This window comes from Tenrec ecaudatus, chromosome 5 (assembly GCF_050624435.1).
Source record: "Tenrec ecaudatus isolate mTenEca1 chromosome 5, mTenEca1.hap1, whole genome shotgun sequence".
Taxonomy (NCBI): Eukaryota; Metazoa; Chordata; class Mammalia; order Afrosoricida; family Tenrecidae; genus Tenrec; species Tenrec ecaudatus.
In genome coordinates this window covers 182,659,952-182,673,997 of record NC_134534.1, presented here as the reverse complement: position 1 = coordinate 182,673,997, position 14,046 = coordinate 182,659,952, and the positions used below count along the sequence as shown (strand labels likewise).

General features: G+C 51.0%; 1 protein-coding gene across 1 annotated transcript in view; it reads left to right on the top strand.

Moving 5' to 3' along the window:
* Window positions 1–1,566: 1,566 nt before the first annotated feature.
* Window positions 1,567–14,046, top strand: part of LHFPL4 (LHFPL tetraspan subfamily member 4) — a 31,866-nt gene continuing 19,386 nt past the window's right edge. The window contains exon 1 of the mRNA XM_075550808.1: window positions 1,567–2,022. Coding sequence (XP_075406923.1) covers window positions 1,617–2,022 — 406 coding nt within the window. The 5' untranslated portion in view covers window positions 1,567–1,616. The remainder of the gene's footprint in view (window positions 2,023–14,046) is intronic.

Here is a 14,046-nt window from a genome sequence, read left to right as displayed (position 1 = left end):
CCCAGTGACCTTCGCTTCCCCCCACCCCCACGCCGGCCCCAGTACTTATTTGGGGTTCTCGCCAGGCCTGCTCCTCGTGTTGAGAGTGCGCAAATCCCCAGCTTAAGCGTAGGCTGTTAACAGTTTAGGGGTTCCCTCTCCCAGGAGTGTTGGCAGTTTCCTCGGAGACTCTGGAAGCCTTCGACGCCTCCAAAGCCCAAGAACTGGAAGTGTAATGGTGGCTGGTCGTCCAGGGGTGATCTGGGGCAGGAGACCCAGTTCAACCCTGTCAACCATGATCACCCCTGCAGCCCGCTGCCCTTTCTGAGAACCGGCTTGGCGAGGATACACAGCCCCACAGGTGCCCCTGGAACATCGGGGTCGCCCAGGTCTGGGGGCCTCGAGTGGAGGGGCCTGCTGCCCGGGCTGCGGAAGCCGGAGCACCGAGCCCCCCCCTCTCGTGGCTGCAGAGCGCGAGCGCCCCGCCCCCGCCTCGCCCCGCCGGCTCCCCGCGGGCGCGCGCCTCCGCCGGCCGGCCCGGAACACGAGCGCGCGCCCCGGCGCGGGAGCGCGCCCCGGGAGCACCCGAGCAAGATGGAGGCTGCGTCCCGGCCGCCGCCTGGGCCCAGGCCGCCGCTGCTGGGAGCGCCGAGCCGCGGCGCCTAGGCGGTGCCAGCCCGGCCCCGCGGCCCCGACCGGCCCAGGTTGGTCTCCTTGCGCCCGATTCGGGCGTGTCCGGCCTGGACGCAGGGCAGCCGGCCCCCACCCCCGGCCCGGCCCAGCCCGGCCGCTCTCCGCGCCCCGGGGACAACCCTGCCCACCGCCGCCCGTCCTCTTCCCGCGGCCCCGCTCCCTCGTTCCTCGCCTGGGGTGGCCTCCCCGCAGCCTCCCGCCGCCGAGCGCAGGTTTCCCCCGCGACATCCAGCCCGAGCTTCCAGGAGCTCGCCCACCGCGTGCCCACACCCTGCGGCCCCAGTGCCCCCTCAGCCCCAGCCTCCGCCCGACCCCACCGCTCCGTGCTTTAACAGCCCCCACCGGCCTCCAGCCCCTGCCCGAGCCCCTGGTGCCAGCCCTAGATTCCCTCTTACCCGGTCATAGAAGCGCCCACCCCGCTCGCCAGAGCCCCTGTTTAGACAACCAATACCAGACCCCCAATTCGCTCCCGAGCGCCCTATAGAAAGCCCTTCTGCTAAGCCTCCCATACCGACCCCAGCCTCCATTCTAGCCGCCGTACCCCGCCTGCTCCGCCAACACCAGCCCTAAGCCTCCCCCACAACTCCCCCATGACCGCTGCCTAGCCTCTTTCCAGCTCCGGGAGCCCCCTCATCCCAGCGCCCCCCGCAACTTTCACAGGCCTTTTCCTGGGCTCCCCAAGGGGCGGGGGAGGTCTTTGCCAGCGCCCCCAGACACCGCCCCAAACACGCCCGGGATCCCCCCCCCCCGCCCACCTCCAGCACCCTCAGACCGGTCTCTGGAGCCCACCCCTGGCCCAGGCTCCGCCCTCTGGAGTTCCCTGGCTCAGGGCCGCCTCTCCCGTGTGTCCCCAGCTCCCGGCCGCCCGCCCGCGGCCCGGCGGTCAGTCCCGGGCCGGCGGCCCCCCGCCAGCCCCACCGCCGCCGGCCCCGCCCCCGGGCACCATGCTGCCCTCGCAGGAAGCCTCCAAGCTGTACCACGAACATTACATGCGGAACTCGCGGGCCATCGGCGTGCTCTGGGCCATCTTCACCATCTGCTTCGCCATCATCAACGTGGTGGTCTTCATCCAGCCCTACTGGGTGGGCGACAGCGTGAGCACCCCCAAGCCCGGCTACTTCGGCCTCTTCCACTACTGCGTGGGCAGCGGGCTAGCGGGCCGCGACCTCATTTGCCGCGGCTCCTTCACCGATTTCAGCACCATTCCGTCCGGGGCCTTCAAGGCGGCGGCCTTCTTCGTGCTGCTCTCCATGGTGCTGATCCTGGGCTGCATCGCCTGCTTTGCCCTCTTCTTCTTCTGCAACACAGCCACGGTCTACAAGATCTGCGCATGGATGCAGCTCTTGGCAGGTAGGGGCAGGGGCGGGATCCCCAGACAAGGCTGTGGGGACAGGGGATGCTTCTTGACAGGCCTCTTGCTTGAAAGAGACAGAGGTAGGTTGTCTAAAGACACTCATCTCAGGACTGGCCGGCGCTCAGTAGCCATTGGGAGAGGGAACTGGATCAGAGACAACCTGAGTCAGGGGCAGAACTTTAGAATTAGGCCTTTGGGACTCTGTGACAGGATATGGTCAGACTGGCCTACTGGTGGGTTAGCATCATGTGAGCCCCGCTGAGGGTCTTGGTTTTTCAAGCTGTCATAGGGCAGGGAACTGTTTGAAAGAGTAGTTTGGGCCCGTGTGATAAAGAAATGGACCATCAAGAGACCTGGATTTAACCCTTTCGGAGCTGACATTATCAACCTGGGCGTCTCACTTCACTTCTGAGTTGCAATGTCCTCGTCTGTAAAACAGTGAGGAGGATTCCAAGGGGACAAGATGAAAGAGTAGAGTGCAGTGTAAACTGTGAAGTGTTGTGGGAAGGTGCCCTGTCAGTGTGTGATATGCAGGCCGTGACAGCAACTGGCAACGTGCATCTTTGAAGGGCAGATCTCCACACCCCACTCCCTACTCAGTGTAGGATGGGTTCTGGTGCAATGCCTGATGAGAATGAGACCTTGAAATCTTCTGAAGCATTTGGCCAAGACAGTTGTTTTGGCCTGAGAACCCCAGAGAGGCCTTTAGGAAGGAGAAATGCTGAGGTGGCTTTCCAGGATCCATTAGAGAGACGCCCTCACCCCTACACACCTTTGGATCGAAGACAGATTTTGAAGACTCAGCAACTTGGGGATTTGCCTAATTGCAGGTCAGGATGAGAGTGAGGCTGGGGCAAGTTGGGCCAGAGGGTGATAGGAATGGAGGAGGCAGGCGGGTGAAGGTTGGAAAAAGTTTTGGCCTTCCAAGGATGTAGAGGAGGTGAAGATTGTGACACTCATGTAGTGGCGAGTTTCAGCAGCAAGCACCCTAGGGGCAAACGGTTAACAAGTGTCAGGCTCTCCAGGATAGGTCTTTTGGGAGAGGTGTAATATCCCTCAGTGATGGTCCCACTGGCCACCATGCAGGCAGTTGTTGTTGTCAGAGTGTGTATTTGAGGGGGTACCCCTTCAAAAACGGGATATTTTTTCTAGAGCGATGTATTTAAAATTTTTTTTACAAAACAATCTTATCACCTTCAAGGTACTCTCCATTACACTTAATACATTTGTCAAATCTTCAGTTCCCTTCTTGGAAACATTGTCAAACTCATCTGTTTTTATGGCTGGCAGCACCTCCCTCGTTTTTTCCTTCACCTCTTCTACAGTTGTCAAATCGCTGTCCTTTCATGTCCCTCTTCATTCACAGAAACAAAAAGAAGTAGTACGAATCGAGGTCAGGTGGGTCAGTTGCATGGGGCAAGAGAGGCATGCTGTTTTTTGCTAGAAGCTGGCACACTGAGGTGGCTGCGTGAGCAGGTGCATTGTCATGGTGGCAAAACAGTCCTCTGTCTGCCACAAATCACTTTTTTTGTCACATACTCTTACTGTTACATGATCATTTTAGAACCTCTAACTAGAAAGCTTGATGAATAGTGTGACCTGGTGAAACAAACTCCAATTGCACCGTGAGTTAGCAGTTTCGTTCATTCGGGAAACTGACGGATGTCCAGAACAAGATTTGTCATCAATGGACATTGCATTTCACCTTTTTTCGAAATGAGAAAGCCACTCATACACTTGAGCTTTTTTCCATAGTGCTGTCCTTGTAAGCTGTGTTCAACATTACGATGTTTCTGCGGCACTTTTCCGGAGTTTGAAACAAAATTTCACAGCTACGCATTGTTCTTTTAAATTGGCCATCACAAAAAATGAGGTTCCAGTGAAACTGCTTTTGTGAAAAAATTCACTGTGACCAGAGAGAACCTTCCCAGGAGATGCCACTGGGTGCACTAACTCAGAGCAACTTGCTCATTGGTCTGCTAAGGGGAAAAATGCATGCTATGAAAGCTCCACCCAGTGGCACTTTTTCCCGTTTTTAGGGGAGTACCCCTCATAGTCCCTTGAGCATCTTAATGGAGGGAAAGCCCCCACGTTTTGAGGGAGATATATGCCTTCTGTAGATGGCTTGAGGTCACTTGGGACCAAGTGGAGAACAAGGTGGCTCATGATACTGAGGATGTGTCACTGGGGAAAGCCGAAGTATGACGAAGGACAGTAGGGCACTTTGCTTCTCTGAGAACTGTTACGGACACAGAGTGGAGTTGCTGCCCCGTTGGGGACATTTCCCCAGCTCTCCAGATGTGGTCATTCTAAAGGGCTTGTTTCAAATACATCTCATCCCCCTCATTTTAGATGTGGGTCTTTTTAGAATTGTTGAAGATGGTGTGCGAGTGGTAAGATGTATGTGTGGAGGAATCACTCCGTGGAACCAGAGAGGTGGGTTTTAGGTACTTCCATCCCATTCTACCGCCTCTGCCAAAGGCAAACTAGAAATAATGTGAGTCCATCTGCACGTTCCAACTCCGTATTCTTGATCTGGAAGAGCTGAGTTTCTGACTGGCTGGTCCTCAAGTGATTGGTCATCCCTGTGGGTTTAATTCTACGTGGGTTGTCGGTCCAACAACAGCGTATCTCTGAATTGCAAAGACATTAAGATGCTCTTCAAATCCCATGCCACCTCCCCAATTGAAAAAGAGGACACAGTTAAGGGGAGTGCCGGGATGGCCCAAAGCCGTGCCCCAGTAAGGGGTAAACGAGGAGCGGGGTCTGGGTCTCTCAATCCTTGGCCTCGTGTTCTTGCCCTGGTGTTACTACCTTAGGGCTCGGGAGGACAGTGGGTAGCTGGAGCAATTTGTTCCATTTCCCTCAGAGGTTTCTGCCATCGTCGGGTGCATGAGTGATTCACTTTGCTTAATAATGTGACACCAGGCCAGAGGCCAGAGCACTGGACTGGGGGATCTTGTCTGACTCTGCCTGTGATTCACCATGCATTGGTAAGCAAAGCTTTCTAGTGTAAGGCTCTGTCTTCTTTCTTGACAATGGATTGATTTAAAGTATCTCTTTCAGCCCCACTAGGTGTCTAGAACAACCCTTTCAGCCAGGTAACTCCACTGAGAAAGTGAAACATCTGTTATCTTCAGAGGAACGGCAGAGAAGCAGAGGTCTGCTTCATGTCCGATAAGAAAGGGAATGTCTGTCTTGAGATGTTTGTTCCAGGGAGCTTTAATGCAGACACTCTGTTCTTGCTAAGGTGCCATCAAGTCCGTCCCCACCCATTGGGACCCTGTGCACAGCGGAACGAAACACTGATCGGCCCTGCGCCATCCTCAAAATTATTCCCATCCTGAGCGCATGGTTGCAGCCACTGTGTCCGTCCATCTCCTTGAGCGCCTTCCTTTTTCGCCGCTCCTCTGCTTTACCAAACATGATGTCCGTCTCCCGGGATGGCTGTCTCCTGACAACATGTCCAAAACATGTAAGATGAAGTCTTGCCATCCTTGTCTCTGAGGAGCGCTTCCAGGACGATCGCTTTGTCCTCTTAGCAGTTCATGGTACCTGCAGTATTCTCCTCAAGGGTCTTTTTTTTTTAATTTTAATTTTTTGGGGTCTTTTAAATGTATTTTCCACTGGGAAAATACACGGGGGCATTTTCCCCATTGTTTATTCCTCACTTGCTTGTGATCATCTCTATGCTATGTGCCACAATCTTTCCATATACCAGCCACCACCTTTGTCCCCAAGAAGTTCAGTACTATAAATGCAGTTCTTGTTCTGAGGAAGCTTAGCGTCTGCTTGGCTCACTGTATATGCGTTGGTCTGCCTCTGTCAGCAGCAAGTGATCAAACCCAACTCAAATTAGCCTTAAAATTAAAAAAAAATTTTTAAAGAAAGGGTATAGTTTATTGATTCACCAAATTTAAATGCCAAGAGTATTTGGCTTACGGCATGAATGGATCCAAGCTTTCAAATAATACCTTTAGAAACCTGTCTCTCTCCAATGCTTGGTTCCGCTGGGTTGGCTACATTCTGAGACCACTTCTCTCTTTAAGATAGTAAACAAGACCTCTCACAACTCTGAATCGACATCACCTCAACCTGTGGAAGAAAAGTGCCTTTTCCCCAGTGGTTCCAGCATACATGCCAGGGCTGATTTTCCATGGTTCAGCTCTGGTCCAGAGTCCACCTCTGAATTCATCATGCTTGTTACATGCCTATCCCTGGAATGCATGGGCGCACAGTGGAGCAAGGTCAGCACATAAGACAGGGAAATCAAGTGCTGCCTCTAGAAGGGTGGCTGTAAGTCAGACACACTCAGACAGAAGCTTGGCCCTGGGCGGCGTGGACGTGGATGTGTGTTGTGGGGACCCAGAGGAATAGAAGAGGCTGCTGGCTGAGTTGGGAGCTGGGGCTGGGCCAGGTGTTGACAGAGATAGGGGGTGGGAAAGCTTCATCAATTGAGAAGGAGTTCATGGGTGCAAACAGAGGTGAGAGAGCCCTACCAGGCTGGAGTACGGCATCCTCCCAGGAGAGCAAAGGAAGAGGAGGCCCGGAAGGAATGCTGAGCCACAGTGTGCAAGGCTCTGAATGTCAGAGCGAGGGGTGTGGGCTTGTACTCAGCAGGCAGGTGGAAGCCACTACGACTGTTAGGATTATTCAAGAAAAATAATGTTTCTTTACTATGTACTGGAGCATATGCTAAGCATTTTACATACCTAATATTACTCGATTCTCACAATAATCCTGTGGATTTTTGTAGACTATAAAACTAAGTCTTTTAAAATCATTTGTCTCAGGCCTTTATCTGTAAGTAATGAGGTTAGGGTTTTCACTAGATCTATCTGACCCTTAAAGACCAAGCTTTTTCAAAGAATAAAAACATAACAAAACAAAAAACAAATTCACTGCTATCAAGTTGATTTCGACTTCTAGCAAGCTTCTTGGATAGAGTAGAACTGCCCCTGGGGCTTTCGGAGACTGTAAGTCAGTCCAGGAGTAGAGAGCCTCATCTTTCTCCCAACTTCATGGCAAGCATACCCATTACACCACCAGGGCTACCTAGTTTTGAGCTACAGGAGGATTAAGGATAGGCATATGGCGGGATGAGTTTGCCAGAAGAGGAGAAGTCGAGAGACTGAAAGACCCAGACAGCTTTTTAAGGAATTAGGAGACAGTTTTTCGGAGCCTCTCGAGGTATCTCTGCTCCTCATTACCTGGCGTTTTCTATTTACTGAGTGCACGCAGTGTACTGGGTTCTACACTAGACATTTTCACCCTGACTATGCCATTTAAGCCTCATCGGTTGAGCGATGTGCAGTGCTATGATCTCCATTTTACATGTGAGGCAGCTGGGGCTCAGAAACAACAGGACTGGCTCGGGTCGCCTTGTTGGTAAGCAGTAAGGGGAGAAAAGTCAAGTCCATGATGATGTAGTGATCAGCCAACTCACTACAAAGTAGAGGCCCCTCGACTTTGCCTGAAAAAGATGCGAGCACCCACATGTCACTCACCATCGAGTGCTCACTCGGTGCCAGGCACCGTCCTGGTGTTCAGACCACAGCAGAAGACAAGGTGTGAGGTCGAGTGGGAGCTGAGAGATCAGGGCCATGGTGACGGTAGGGGGCTGACCCAGCCTTCTGCTGGGTGTCTATAGTCCCCTGGGCTCTGGGCTAAGAACAGCCGCCATAGGAGTCCCCCCCCCCCCCGCATTCTCCACCCCCAGTGCCACCTAGAGCATCCTGTGCATTTCCTTGGGGTTGGGGTTTTATTCATCCAGCAAGTATTAGTTGTATGTGCAGCACGGGAATTTCTTTCCTTCCTTCCTTCCCTTCTTCCTTCCCAAGGATAAAATAAATCCTTAGAAGTGGAATTGCTGGGTTAAATGTATGAAGTCCTTTTTCCTCCACCTCATTGCCAATACAGCATGTTAGCAAACATTTTCCCTTTCCCAATCTGAGGGGTGAAAATGCTCTCTTGCAGCAGTAACTTTCCTATATCTTATTATGAGAGAGGCCGAGCACCTTTTACCTATGTTTCCTGTAAACAGTTCCTATACCCTCTTTGCTCAAGTTAATGGTATAACGGAAAGGTGTGCAAGAACCTCTTTTTTTTTTTTTTTTAGGTTTGCAAGAACTCTTTACCTCTTAAGAAACTCAAGCAAGGGGGGAAATGAGGAGCTGATACCAAGGACTTAAGTGGAGAGCAAATATTTTGAGAATCATGAGGGCAACAAGTGTACAAATGTGCTTGACACAATTGATGCATGTATGGATTGTGATGAGAGTTGTATGAGTCCGCAACAAGTGTACAAATGTGCTTGACACAATTGATGCATGTATGGATTGTGATAAGAGTTGTATGAGTCCCCAATAACATGATAAAAAAAAAAGAAAGAAACTCAGGCTTCTGTGACGAGTTACAACTATTGTTTCCCAGCTTATGAGCTCTTTGATTTTGTCCACGGATTTTTCTCCCTATGGGATATTTGTTTTTTCTTAATATTGGCAAGTCACCAATCCTCTCCTCTAGGGCTCTTGAGTTTAGGGCATTGGTTCTCAACCATCCTAATGCCTCGACCCTTTAATACAGTTCCACATGTGGTGACTTCCAACCATAAAATTATTTTCATTAAAAATTTTTTATTGCTATTTCATAACTGTAATTTTGCTACTGTTAGGAATCGTCATGTAAATATCTGATATACAGGATGTATTTTCATTTTTACAAATTGAACATAATTAAAGCATAATAATTCATCATAAAAATAATATGTAATTACATATTGTGAAATATTTATTTCTAATTAAAATAAATGAAACTTTTGTCTTGAAGCTTGGTGTAGCATGGGTAACGGTCTTTTTTTTTTTAAAGAGGTTAAGAAAGATTTTATTGAGGCAGGGAGAGCCGAGAAAGGCAGGGGGGTGGCACGAGCCTGGGGCAGTTTCGAGACCCAATGAGTTAGGTCAGGGGACTTGCTGGGTAACAGTCTTAATATAACAACAGTAAACTACATTGCTACATTTTGCATCAGTATGGGTAAAAAGGTTGAGATAACTTCTTTCTCACCAGATCAGCATATCTGCATGTAGGCGGACCTGCCTGGAGATGGATAGTGGAGCGGTGTCTCAGTTCCTAAGACCATTGGAAATAGGTGTTTTCCAATGGTCTTAGGTGACCCATGTGAAAGGGTCATAAGACCCCCAAAGGGGTCTGGACCCACAGGTTGGGAACCGCTGACCGTTTTACCCTAATCTTTAGGGCAAAACCCAGAAAGGCCATGAAGTGCTTGAAGCTCGAGGAAACCTCACCCAACCTTGTTGCTAGTGGAGAGAAGGGTTGGTGAAGTGGAAAGGGCAGTCTGTGTTTTAGAAAGCTCTTTGTTTTGTCCTTTCCTGCTAATTCCCATTTCACAGTCTTCCTCACTGTCAACCTTACTTTAATGCCAGCGCAGCTTGGTAGCATAATGACAGGGTCAGTCCTTACTAAGTGTGTGCAGAATGGTGTGATGGATGGTGAGAGCCGATTCCAGTGCTGGCCCCACCGTCTACCCCTATGGAAGCAGCAGAACTCAGTGGTTGGAGTCCTGATGGTGCTGAGCCCGGCCCAGTGCTCTGAGGAAGGCTGCTTAACTTCGGAGTCTCAGCCCCTCGCCTGTCAGCTGTTCTCAACAGCAAAGTCCCCTCCACCCCCCCAAACTGCAAGGCTGTTGAAAGATGAATTGGATGTGGTGTGCACACTCTGTAACAGAGCTGAGGTCGGTGATGGCTAGTGGTTGGTCAGTGCCCTGGCTCCAACCGCTGGGCTAGAACAAGGGGGGAAAGGCTGACAGGTGCGGAGAGGTGTAGGGAGGGCTGGTTATGGAGATCCTTGTAAGAGGGGCTGCAGAGCTCAGGTGATGGGCAGCTACTTCTAGGCATGGACATGACCAACCCCGGTGTGGATGGAGGTGGTGTTGGTGAAGAAGGGGCCTGGCGGAGGTTTGGTGGGAGGAGGGAGGCCAGGGGATCTACTTCTGAGCACTCTGTGATTGAAAACCCGCCAGGGTGAGGAAAGAACTAGGAGATAAAGGGTATTTATAGAGGTCTAAATAAAGGCAGGTACATATGTAAATATATTTATATAAGATGGTGGGGAAATAGATCTACTTGCATATATTTATAGGTTTAGTATTAAGACAGCAGATGGACATTGGACCTCCACTCAAGTACTTACTCAATGCAAGAACACTTTGTTCTATTAAATTGGCATTCCATGATGCTCACCTTCCCAACACGATTGTTGAAGACAAATGTGTGCATAAGCAAATGTGTTGAAGAAAGCTGATGGTGCTTGCTATCCACAAATGTAGTGTCTGGGGTCTTAAAGGCTTGAAGGTAAACAAGCAACCATCTAGCTCAGAAGCAACAAAGCCCACATGGAAGTAGCACACCAGCCTGTGTGACCATGAGGTGCCAAAGGGATCAGGTATCAGGCATCAAAGAACAAAATATCATATAATTATAAATGAGGGTGAGTGCAGAGTGGAGACCCAAGCCCATCTGTAGGCAACTGGACACCCCCTTATTGAAGGGTTCCGGTGAGGAGGCTAGCCAGCCAGGGTGCAGGGTAGCAATGATGAAACATACAACTTTCCTCTAATTCTTAAATGCTTCCTCCTCCCTCCCTTCCTTCCCCCCCCCCCCCCCGCCACTATCATGATCTCCATTCTACCTTACAAATCTGAATACACCAGAGGATGTACATTGGTACAGATAGGAACTGGAAGCACAGGGAATCCAGGACAAAGGAACACTTTGTGACCAATAGTGAGAGTAGTGATATCTGGAGGGTGGAGGAAAGGTAGGGTAGGAAGGAGGAACTGATTACAAGGATCTACATATAACCTCCTCCCTGGGGATGGACAACAGAAAAGTGGGTGAAGGGAGACGTCGGCCAGTGTAAGATATGCCAAAATAATAATAATTGATAAATTATCAAGGGTTCATGGGGGAGGGGGAGAGAGGGAGAAAAATGAGGAGTTGATATTAAGGGCTCACGTAGAAAGAAAATGTTTTGAGGATGATGAGGGCAACAAATGTGCTTGACACAATGGATGTCTGTGTGGATTGTGATAAGAGTTGTACGAGCCCCCAGTAAAATGATTTTTTAAAAAAGGAACCCCACCAGGGCGCCGTTGACTGTGGCACCCGGGGCTGCCATGAGGCAGGACTGATGGGAGCACGCTGGCTTTCTTCTCTTTTATTTTGGTCTCTGGACGGTGTACGGGGACAGGCCCACCAAGTCACTGGGTGTTTGAGGCTGGAGTCGGAGGCAGGCCTTGGCTAGAGACGTAGCTCTGCGGCAGCGTGCTAGAATCTGGGTGTGGGTGGGATGGTCCAGGGAGCATGGGACGTGTGGAGGAAGAGGAGGCAACAGCCCAGGAAGCCCCCACCTTGAAGGAGCCAGTGGGGAAGGAGGAGCCAGGAAATCAGGCTGGGAGAAAGGAGCTGCAGAAGGCAAAGAGCAAAACAGGGACTGAAGACCGTGAGCAAGGAACCTGCTGGAAAAGGTGGACAGGAGAGGGATGGAGTCCCCTGGCAGGGCCTCGTCTAGCACTGGACCCTGGAGGGGACCAGACAGAAAACAGGGAGGCCAATGGGGGGCTTTCGACCAACTCCTAGAGGTGGTGCGACGGAGCCTAATAGGGCAGTACCAGCCCAAACCAAACACACTGCCGTCAGGTCATGCCGACTCAGAGTGACTCCTTAGAAATGGGATAGAACTGCCCCGGGGGTTTCCAAGACTGTAACTCTTTCCAGGAGTAGAAAGCCCTGTTTTTCTCCCAAGGAGCGACTGGTGGTTTCAAACTGCTGACCTTGTAGTTGGCAACCCAAGGCATTACCCCAGCACCACCGGGCTCCTGAGCAGGGGCAGCAAGAAGAAGGAATTGGAAGGAGGAGCGGGTCTCAAGAAGCTGTGGATTGAGTGCCCGCTCAGCCTGGGGGTGAAGAACAAGTGTGAATTGTTAGCAGATAATTCTGGGCTGAGTGCAGGTGCGCCACACCTCCATGAGAGTACCTGGGATACAGAGAGGAGGCACTGGGTCCTGAAGAGGCTCCCCATCCAAGCTGTGAGCTGCTCAAGGTCAGGAACGAGGAGCTGAGAGCAGAGTGGCTTCAGGGAAGAGCGTCCCAGGCAGAAGGGGGAACCATCAGAGGGAAGACCTGGGGTTGGGAATGAAAGCAACATGTTTTAAGGCAATGGTTCTCAACTTTCCCAATGCCGAGACCCTCTCACACAGCTCCTCAGGTGGTGGTGTCCCCCCAACCATCACATTATTTTCGTTGCTACTTCATCACTGCATTTTACTACTGGTATGAATTGGGCGACCCCTGTGAAAGGCTTGTTCGACCCCCAAAAGGGTCTCGACCCACAGGTTGAGAACCACTGTTTTAAGGGATTCTGGGAGGAGGCCACAGCAAGGTATTGAGCTTTTATTCTAAGTGCAAGGGGACGTTTCTCAGTGTGTGTGTGTGCGTGTGTGTGTGCGTGCGCGCGCGCGCGCGTGTGTGTGTGTGTGTGTAAGGTTGGGGGTGGGCGGCATTTAAACTGGGAGCAATGTGATCTTTTTGTTTGAAATATCCTTTTGGGTCCTGGGTGGAGAAGAGACTGCACTGGGCTGAAGCAGACATAAGTCAGGCAGCCACTGTGGTCACCATGAGAGAGATCAGCAAATTAGTAGCAGTGCAGGTGGAGACAAGGGGTCAGATGCTGGGTTGTTGTTTTTTTTTTCTGGGAGGTCAAGCCAATCAGTCTTGCAAATAAATCAAAAGTGGGAGGTAAGAATGTTATTTATTTATTTTTAAATTTTAATCACTTTATTGGGAGCTCTTGAAGATATCATAACATTCCATAGTTCAATCACATCAGTTTCAGAACATTTTCTTTCTTCTTAAACTTCTTGATATCAGCTCCCCTTTATTTCTCCTGCTCCCCCGACCCTACCCCAAGGAAGCTGTTTTCCCCCCATCATATATATCTATGTGTGTATGTATATTTGCCATATCTTACATAATCCAATATATCCATTCACATACAATTCTGTTGCAATGCTCTCAGCTCCCTATTCCTCCCCGACCCATCCCTTCCTGTACCCCCAGGGAACCATTACTCCTGCTACTGTTCTGAAGGGTTTTCCATCTTGGCTTTCATGTAAGGAACGATCTTAAATATACACACGAACATGCGCAAATCTATCACGATTAATGAGGTAAAACCAAAAAAAGATAATAGTAAAGGGAGGAAATATCAGAGAACCAGAGGGTAGTTATGTGGCTCACAGTGCTATACCGCACCTTGGATTTATCATCCAAGAATGTTATTTGGCTGTGAGGCGTTGTCAGGTTGATTCCAACAGACAGCGACCTGATGTACAACAGAACAAAACACCACTTCGTCCTGTGCCGTCTCCACAGCCGTTCTTATGTCTGAGCCCATTGCTGCAGCCAGTGTCTGTCCAACCTGTTGAGGGCCTTCCTCTTGTTCGCTGCCCCTCTACTTTACCAAGCATGATGCCCTTCTCCTCCAGGAAGTGGTCTCTCCTGATAACGTGTCCAAAGTACGTGAGACAAAGTCTTGCCCTCTTTGCCTCTGAAGAGTATTCTGGGGAGGGAGCAATTGGGAGGACGAAAGGTTCTTTCTGGTTTGGCTCCAGCATCCAGGTGATTGGATGGCTGGGAGGTAGAGGTGGGGAGCCCAGCCAGGAGTCCCCTTCCAGGGGTCCTTGAGTGAGCAGGAGCAGTAGGATTGGGCCTGGACCTCCAAGCTCCTGGGTCGCAGGTTGATAGTTAGGATGTAGACCCAGCCCCCCTACCCTGGTGCCCGTGAGACCCGGGGGTGGAAGGGGAGGGTGGACAGGCAGCTCTGCCTCTCCCTCCTTTCTCTGTGAGTCTCCCTGTCAGACTGCTCTCACTGTAGCCCCACGGTCCCTGGCTCTAGGGAAGCAGCGCCCTTTGAAATCTGTAGTCCGCAGTCCCCAAACCCAG